The sequence below is a fragment of the Protomyctophum bolini genome, assembly GCF_963924005.1.
Source record: "Protomyctophum bolini genome assembly, chromosome: 22".
Lineage (NCBI taxonomy): Eukaryota > Metazoa > Chordata > Actinopteri > Myctophiformes > Myctophidae > Protomyctophum > Protomyctophum bolini.
The window spans coordinates 10,741,049-10,751,048 of NC_137883.1; the positions used below are offsets into that span (position 1 = coordinate 10,741,049).

The 10,000-nt window shown below is 43.9% G+C and overlaps 1 protein-coding gene across 1 annotated transcript in view; it reads left to right on the plus strand.

The window, feature by feature from the left end:
- Positions 1 to 10,000, plus strand: part of cacna1bb (calcium channel, voltage-dependent, N type, alpha 1B subunit, b) — a 145,868-nt gene that overhangs the window by 76,175 nt on the left and 59,693 nt on the right. Inside the window, exons 11-15 of the mRNA XM_080755924.1 lie at positions 3,152 to 3,250; positions 4,858 to 5,079; positions 5,565 to 5,677; positions 6,066 to 6,178; positions 7,820 to 7,951. Of these exons, the coding sequence (XP_080612050.1) occupies positions 3,152 to 3,250; positions 4,858 to 5,079; positions 5,565 to 5,677; positions 6,066 to 6,178; positions 7,820 to 7,951 (679 nt within the window). The remainder of the gene's footprint in view (positions 1 to 3,151; positions 3,251 to 4,857; positions 5,080 to 5,564; positions 5,678 to 6,065; positions 6,179 to 7,819; positions 7,952 to 10,000) is intronic.

The following is a 10,000-nucleotide window of genomic DNA, read 5'->3' on the forward strand; positions in this document are numbered from 1 at the left end:
CATCTTGTGAAATGGGATTCTTGTGCCATGCCACTAGTTTTCATACTTGCGCAATGTAGTAGACAGCATAAATAAAGAACGAAAAACAATGACATGTATAATTTTTAGGCCTTTAGTAAGATATTGATCTAGCGTTTCTAGCCAATCAAACTGCATTCAGGAATGGAACACCCAGCAGCTATAGGTCTCTCTCTCTCTCTCTCTCTCTCTCTCTCTGCTAGGTGTTTTATCTCTGTTGCTTGCTTCCTGCTATTTCTTTCTCTCTCTCTCTCTCTCTTTCTCTCTCTCTCACGCGCATGCACACACGCGCATGCACACACACGCATGCACGCACACACACACGCACACACACACACACACACACACACACACACACACACACACACATACACACACACACACACACACACACACACACACACACACAGCTGGAGGTCGTCACATCTGTAGCCACTCCTATCTCTCACCATTGTAGTAGGTCCATAATCTCAGCCAATTAAGCCTGGTGTGGAAGCCAGGCGTAATTAGTAGGATTTTAGGGCAAAGACTTGATTGGATTAGCTAAAGGGAATGTGCCCCACACACACACACACACACACACACACACACACACACACACACACACACACACACACACACACACACACACACACACACACACACACAGTACACATACACAGAGGTGTGATATATGCCATACACACAGTCACACAAATGCCCACAGGCTGGCATGTTTCAAGAAGAAATGTCATGCCTGGTGGCTCAGTCTTGTAGGCCTATTTGCCATTGCAGATGCCCCCCCCCCCACACACACACACACACACACACACACACACACACACACATAGAAAATAACATTGAGCCTTACATGGGCTACTTGTTCGTATGGTGACTAGCAAGGAGACACAAATCTACAAGCTCACACGCTTATAGATCAGCTAGTATCACGTTCGAAAATGTAGAAGATTTAGACATTGAAACAAATAAATAAATATATTCGCCCAAAATAAATAAATAAATACAGCACAGCCTATTTTTGTGATTTTGCACAGAGGATTAAAATGCCCCATCTTCCTGTCACTGCCAGAAATGCCACTCTGTTATTACTGGAGCACAACATTTGGACTTCATCCTGAATGGCAGGTGGGAGCATTGAACAAAATGTCAGTCCGAGCCAAATGACAAGAATACAGAAGACTTTAAAATGTTTGATTTCAGAATTGGTATTCACCGCCATATACCAAACTATATCTAGTCCACAGATGACAGAAAATTGAGCAAACCTTTACAGTAGGTACAGAAAATAAATTTAAAACATTGATAAAGGGCAGAATTTTCTAAGTAAGTCAGTCTGTGAATTATTACTTGTGGGTTCCAGGCAGCAAAAGCACATTATTCCTCCCTTATTCTGCCCTGGGCTCCTCCTGTAAGCCTGATTTGCCAGTGTCACGCGTGGAAATAGCAGATCTATAAGCTTATAAGCCAGATTGCCGTGCATTGTGAGCTTGTATATCTGCTATATTTGCTGTGTGCCACACCGCCACGGGCGCGCAACTAAGTATACTTAAGTGTGAGTGAAGAGGCAAAGCTGTGGATGTCAGCAAAGTGACAAATCTTTTTTGTGACACAGAGGGTCACATGACCATCCCATTCATGTGGAGATGGCAGTTTCTCAGTCCAAGGCCGATTTCAAGCAGGAAGGCGGAAAATCTGCGAATGGAAAAACGTGATTGATGCCCCACTATTCATAGATTCCAATTAGCCCTTCCCCCACCCTGAACCAACCAACCACGCACGCACGCACGCACGCACGCACGCACGCACGCACGCACGCACGCACGCACGCACGCACGCACGCACGCACACACACACACACACACACACACACACACACACACACACACACACACACACACACACACACACACACACAGGGGCTGTTTTGTCCATATAGGTCTCTTGTATGTATTTTGAATTAAGAATCTTCTTTGGTGATAGACAAAACCTGAACCACAGATCACATACACAATACACCTGCTGTAACTCTCAAGAGAGTACAGATGGAACCAAATGGAACCGTCCATTTGAGCAACTGCACCTTTGGTCCAGCTCAGTGGCCTTGTGGTTAGAGTGTCCGCCCTGAGACTGGGAGGTCGGGGTTCGATCCCCGGCCGGGTCATACCAAAGACTCTAAAAATGGGACCCAGTGCCTCCCTGCTTGACACAGGGTTGGATTGGGGGTAAGTCCCTGCAACATACTAGCGTCATGTCCAGGGGGTATACTTGTACATCAAGCTGCCTCACGCTACAGAAACGGGAGATAGGCTCCTGCCCTATGGGCCTCATGGCTCGGCAAGGCGACTTACTTACTTACCTTTGGTCCATTTGTACAATCTCCAGAGTTAAACAAACAGTTATGATTTCACTGTGTGTACCAAACCCAACATAATCCAAAGAACAATGCAAGAGTAATGTCGTCTCTGTCGAGTGCAAACTCCAAGGGCTCCATTTCCGTCACCGCTAAACCCCTTATCCCTAAACTTCTTTGCCTTTTTTTTTTTACTATTTTGCTAAACATTTTTGAATACCGGTAGTTAAAATGGCCAGTCTACAAGCTCACAACTTGTCAATGTAGATTGACTAGTTGAACAGTTGAACTATTCAAAAATGTTTTTCAAAATAGTAAAAAAAAAAAGCCAACGAAGTTTAGGGATAAGGGGTTTAGCGGTGACGAAAATGGAGCCCCAAATGTCCAGAACTGTTACTTTTCAGTATTAACCCATTCTGACCGGGCACCCATTTTGGTGTTAGCATCATGTTATGCTTTACCTATTGAAAAATAGCAGATCTACAAGCTCATATCGCGCCACCGAGTGGCGCGATACGAGCTTGTAGGTCTGCTATTTTTGAAAAATTCGAAGAACGACTGACATTTTTAGAATCTGATCTCAGGTCAGAATGGGTTAATCAGACCAGTGTGTGTCCAGTGAAAACCTCGTATGAATCTGATCTCAGGTCAGAATGGGTTAAAATTCAAAAGTAGCAAAAGTAGCAGATCGACGAAATCAAAACGCGTGCCTTTGAGCTTCTGGATCTGCGACTTTCGATACCTGTGTGTATTACAGTATGTTCTGTCTTTGTGTACGTACAGTGCTGCAACGAGGCAAGGCCATTAAGAAGGGTAAAGGCGACCTGATGGGCGCAGAGGAAGGAGATGATCCATACGTGGACGTCCGGCGGTCGTCCGGCGGTAAGCCTCTCGTCGTGGTGCTCACTTTTTCCCCTGGAACATTCGGCGGTGCTCTTCAGCCTTCAGTCGCTGCATGTTCACATTCACCTTTCCAGTGAAAACCTCAGTAAAAAGACATTTCATCCTGCACTCCGAAGTCCTCCGTGTTACTTTTAACCATTTAGGACCGAAGGCAGATTCTAAAAAATGTCCTCCTAAATCAGAAAGTCGGAAAAAAACGATGTTTCTACTGTATGTCAGTGGTGCTCTTTTTCATGTCAAGGACCCCCAGAATGATCTGTATTCGGCCGCGGACCCCCATCTGAAAATATGTAGCTCCAGCTGTGTGTGTGTGTGTGTGTGTGTGTGTGTGTGTGTGTGTGTGTGTGTGTGTGTGTGTGTGTGTGTGTGTGTGTGTGTGTGTGTGTGTGTGTGTGTGTGTGTGTGTGTGTGTGTGTTGTGTGCGCGCGCGCGTGCACGGATGTACTGTAGTAGACGCGGGCTCTAGATCAGACCTGTTGTTTGAACAGAAACCAAGGAAAGTCTGCCGATGGGACATCCATCATGCTATCATTTTTCAAGTTAAAGCCAGTCTCATTCATTCATAACTCAACAGCATCTACTTCTATTGCGATCCCTATTGCGCAATGTTTTGCCACCAGCTAGCGAAGCAAACCCTACATTTTTCTGACTTTTTTCTCCCTTGCCCCAGACAAATACCTCATAATAATACAATAAAAACTCATACTAGCACTAAAGCTAATAAAAACTAAACTAAAGAAAGTCTGCACCATACTCTTTAAAACTATAATATTTTTTATATTAACCATTGGCCCTACACTCCTACAGTATAGCATGGGTCTGCTACTGCTTTTCTTTGAGATGAGATACTGTTCCTAGTGAACATGTATGTCTTCATACTGTAAAGACTTAAATGTGTCATCTCAAGAGCACAGGCTAACATGGAAGCAATATCAATAGCAATAACATTCCTTCACACCATTGAACGATACTGTGAAAACAAGAAATATTTTCAATATATTCAGTATTGAATTTTTTTCATTCCAGTAATTAAAATACATCCATCATATTGGAGAAGTCGATACCTTTCCCAGACCATTGTGAAGCCTCTGCCTGTAAAGCTGTCGTAGAAACTCACCCGTTATGCTCTTTCTACTCCCCTCTCGCCTCCGTCCTCATCTCTCCTCATCCTCTCCCCCTGCTCTTCTCTCCTATGTCTCTCTCTTCTCCTCATCTCTCCTCTATCCTCTCCTCCTCTAACCCTTTCTGTGCTCACTCTCCTATTTTCTCTTCTCTTCTCCTCACATCTCCTCTCCTCCCTCTCCTCTCTTCTAAACTCCCATATCTCCACTGTCATATCCTCTCCTCCCTTCTAAACTCCCATATCTCCACTGTCATATCCTCTCCTCCCTCTCCTCCTCTTCTAAACTCCCATATATCCACTGTCATATCCTCTCCTCCCTTCTAAACTCCCATATCTCCACTGTCATATCCTCTCCTCCCTCTCCTCCTCTTCTAAACTCCCATATCTCCACTGTCATATCCTCTCCCCTCCCTCCTCTTTCCTTCCTTCTCTCTCCTCTCCTCTCATTTCACCCCCCATGCAGCTCCCCCCAGCTCTCCGTTTGGTCGGGCCAGCGTAAAGAGCAGTGGCAAGATGGACAGCTCATCCTACTTCCGCCGCAAGGAGAAGAGGATGCGCTTCTGCATTCGCCGCATGGTCAAAGCCCCGAGCTTTTACTGGATCGTGCTGTGTCTGGTCGGACTCAACACTTTGTGTGTGGCCATCGTGCACTATGACCAGCCGGAGTGGCTCACCAGGGCTCTCTGTAAGTCTCACCGACGTACACACGTGCACTCGTGCATTGCACATCGACGTAAAGGTCTACTGTACATACTGTATACACAGTTAAATATACAAGCTTGTCGATCTGCTATTTTCGGCGATAGGTTTCCCCACAATAACAGAAAACTGAAAGTTCCCTTAGTATATGTGCTCTCAATGTGACGCATTGTGAGCTTGTATTATTGGAAAACTAAAATTAAGTAAAAAAAAAAAGTGGAAGTCTGTGTTTTTATAAAATATTGATCCATTGAAAAGTATGAACTTAAGAGCTTCTGTCTGACTAATAATTACAGTACACTGGACAGCAACGATGCACACAGATCAAATGTTCATATCATATACGCCAGTTTCCCATCCCATTACCAATACCATTTCTTTTTCCTACATTACATTTTTCTTTTTCAAATTTCAAACCACTGGTGTGCACTGTAACTCCATCTGGGTGCAACCTGTTCCTCTGCCCCTTAGATGCGGCAGAGTTTGTGTTCCTGGGGTTGTTTCTGACAGAGATGGGCTTGAAGATGTACGGCCTGGGAGTCAGGAACTACTTCCATTCTTCCTTCAACTGCTTCGACTTTGGGGTAAGTAACCATAAAACGGTGTTAAGTTAGGCACATTGGTACATTTGTAATGAAAACGTTTATTGATATACTGTTCAATTAACACTCAATGAACACATATAAATACTGTTCAATTGCCCAGTGACTACAAATCTACTACATCTGGTACAAAGCAGTTCTTCTCTTTGCTGGAAATTAATTTATTTGTTACATGGTCCCTGATACAAATAAGAAAAGAAAATACTAAGCCCCCTGCTTTTTCCTTCTACATTTTGCCTCCAGAATAGGGATAAGGGACGCTAGGGTTGTATTAATTGTATTTGGGGGGCGTTTCATTCACGCTGCTAATTTGCTCGTAGTTAAAACACGGAAGGCAATATTGGTGTTGCCTCTGCCTTTACCTCTGCAGGTGATCGTGGGAAGCATCATGGAGGTCATCTGGGACATGATCAAACCCGGAGCGTCGTTCGGCATCAGCGTGCTGAGAGCTCTGAGACTGCTGAGGATATTCAAAGTCACCAAGTGAGTTGTCCACGGACAGAAGCACCTTCACATGCATGTGCTGTACATGAACAAGAATGGAGGCAAAGAGAGGAAGAGACAGAATGGGGGGGGGGGGGGGGAGGCGTTGGAGAGATAAATGTGGCGAAATTTGACTGAGAGACTGCCATTGGATTTTTTTTATTTTTTGAACACGTCAACTCCATATATGGAGATCTACGGGTTTGATGATGTCAGATCAACATGGTGTCCATGAGGTCAGATGTAGAGTTACTGGCCGGCTCCATATATGCAGATCTAGGTGATGATCCAGTCTAGTATGGCTATCCAGGGTTTGATGAAGTCAGTGACATGTCGTGATCTTAATTATATGGAAACGGCCATATATGGAGCGTGTCATGAGGCGTGACTGATGGACGGACTGACTGAAATGAAGTGTGACTGACTGACTGAAATGCAGGTTTTCATAGTAAACGGCGACCTATGGTCACAATAACACGTACTGTATAACCGCCATGGTAAAACCATGTCTACAGTTACAATGTTTCATGTTTTGACTTAAAATCAAGACTTGGTCTTTATTCAGAGGACACACTTCAGCATGACCCAGGGATGCAGCAAACCTCAATACCTCATCCAAAGCTAATGCTGGCATTTCAAAACCATAAGATCTTTTTGTGGAAATGAACATGGCTGCTTCTGCTAATCATTCGAACTCTTTAGGCTTGTTGAGCGTACGCGCTTTTGATGTTCCATCAGTGATAACAATAACCGCGTTGTCACGCTGACTTGACAATCCTATTAAAGTTTGATAGGCATCCCATTATTTCACTCCATGAGCCACTAATCCTGTGATTCAGTACAGCTGGCAGCTGCAGGCCTTGACACATTGATTTGTTTTACTGTAAAATCCAGAGGGTTCATCCAACTCAGAGACGGTACAATTGTAGCCTATAAATTAACAGTGAGGATTATGCAATATTACACGAGAGGGTGTTATTAATGCACTTCTGTGATATACCTTTTGGAATTAATGACTATAAAGAACACCCTTGAGTGTAATATTGCAATTATACAACCCTTAAAAATTATAAAACCCTTAAAAATGATTTTTCTTCAATGACAGATATAGTCACTATACGACCACAAATGTCCCAAGAAACTAGCTAGCCACCGAGTCTGCTGCGCTCTGAGAGAAAAGCACGACTGAATTGTTTGTTTTGATTAGCCGTTCAATTATCGTGGTTTAAGCACGACTAGAAAGCTGTTTCAACACTTCTGCGATACCTTTCGGAACTCGCCCTGCGGCACCACAGGCGTGCATTAATGACGATAAAGAACACCCTCTCGTGTAATATTGCTTATTTCTATGACACCTCAACAAAGTGTAAACTAATTGATATGATTTTGAAATGGGTAATTCTGCATAATGAATACTTTAACATGTGGTAGTGTATTGTGTACTGTACTGCATGTACTGTATTTTGTTGCCAATAGCGCCTACTTAGATTTTAATACGTAAAGTAAAAATCTGAATGCAATGACTTTTACTTGTGTGTGTGTGTGTGTGTGTGTGTGTGTGTGTGTGTGACGTGTGTGTGTGTGCGTGTGCGAGCGTGCACGTGCGTGCGTGCGTGTGTGCGACCCCCGTGTGTTCCTCAGATATTGGAACTCCTTGAGGAACCTGGTGGTCTCTCTGCTCAACTCCATGAAGTCCATCATCAGCTTGCTCTTCCTCCTCTTCCTCTTCATCGTGGTGTTTGCCCTGCTCGGCATGCAGCTCTTCGGAGGAGCGTGAGTATGCCATTAGAACGGCGTTTCCCCAAAATGTTCCATTTTTATGGGTCGCAAGAACATGTAAATACCCCTTTTCCTCCCCATGCAGCCAGCTATTAAACATAAAACTATGTCTGAAATGTTATCATTTCAAACATTTCACCTGTAATGATGACATACAGTACCAAGATTATGGATTAGTTATTATTCCATTATTGTATTCAATTATTGATCCTTTTCTATAATAATAATAGCAGCGGATATTGTGTGGCCCAGGCAGCAGAAACAGATGTGTTTCAGCAGGTAGCTGGCAGGGCAGCCAGGCCTATGATATTGTCGCTGTTGCATTTATTATTATTAATATACTATTATTAATATTAATATGAATATTATCATTATTATTATTATGAATTTAAAAAAAAGGGAACATTTTCACAGCTTTTGTGCGAAACTCTTGTATGTTGAAGTAGGGCATTCATTTACAAAAAACAAATCATAAAAGGTTGAAATATGGAGATTGGTGGTTTGTGCCTGACAGCAGCGATATGTGTCTCAGCGGGGGGTGGGCCGTGCCATGTTGTGACTGTGACACCTGGTGTGTCTGGGCTGGCTGATGGACTAATCAAAGGCCTGGCGGTCAGGCCCTGTCTGATATAGTCAGCCAGTTTCCAGCAGGGTTCCATCTGGAACATAAACGGAGGGGCTTTTTCTAAACGACTTCAACTTAGGACAAGTGATATTTCTCTCAAAATGTATTTTAAGTAACGCCACCGCCAGTGTTTTTCCAGTGTTTTTATCTTATTTTGTCGACCCACGGGACCCGCGATGTGTGTAGGATGTAAACAAAAGTTGTCTGGCGGGGCGGACAATGGTCTTTTTTGTTGTTGTGCCTAACCGCTCCATTACGACGCAATGTGTGTATGTCTGTCTCTGTGTCTGTATGTCTGTCTCTGTGTCTGTATGTCTGTCTCTGTGTCTGTATGTCTGAGCACGGACAGCTGCAACTCGGGGACCCCTCGGGGACCCCCACATGGTAACTCTAACATTTCTCGACTGTTTCGGACGCGGGCCGGCTGTCAATGGATATGTATGCGCACTCCCTAGAGGCCATGGAAAAACATTGTCCCTGCATCCCTCCACATCTGCCGGTTATAGCGCCACCATGAAGTAAATTGTTGGAAAAAACAAACAAACCAAAAAACATGTTTATATTACTCTCAAACATTTTGCCAAACATCACACACACACACACACACACACACACTCCTATCCTCCTGGTGGAGACCTGTGCCCAGAAGGGCACTTTTTCTAGTTAAGATATGTTTCAATGTCGGGTTATAACTGGCTGTCGATGGTGACGTAATTAGGATGTGTTTCAGTGTCGGGTGAATTAAAGGTAATGTCTGTATGTATACCTATCTTAATCACGTCACCATCAATACCTACCAAGCACACACGTGCATTCGTACCAGCACAACCACATTACTTGCGCGCCCTGCAAGTAACTATATAACTATAACTACAACTATAACAATAAATGTATAGTTGCACGGTGACCGCTCATTTAATTTTCACACAGGTGTGATTCACCCGGAAAATACATTTTGTAAACTTCATCGGTTCTTTAGTTATGGGCCGACCATAGATATGAAAATGTTTTATGCCAGAGACCCCACCCGAAGGCAAAACGTGTTAAAATTATTTAAAATATATTGCAGCTCAAACAAGCTTGCAGTGCTGACATTCAAAAGGTTGTGAATCACTGAAAGAAACTATACTGGAACGACCCCAATCTACGTCGTACAATCGTCAGTGCTCATTTAACTCTGAGATCACGGTGGGTCCACGGTGCGGTTCATTTGTACACAACACCCTCTGTGTTACACAAACCCATTTTTGGACTGGTTGGTTATTTTTGGACTGGTTGGTTGGTGGTCCCCGGGCCAGACTCTGAGAACCTAGGGAGTGAGTCCACCTTTCCTATTGGACGGCGTCGGCAGGGGGGCTGTTGCTATGGCTCCAGCCTCATTTAATATCTTCAGCGTCACAACGTTGACTGACAGGTGT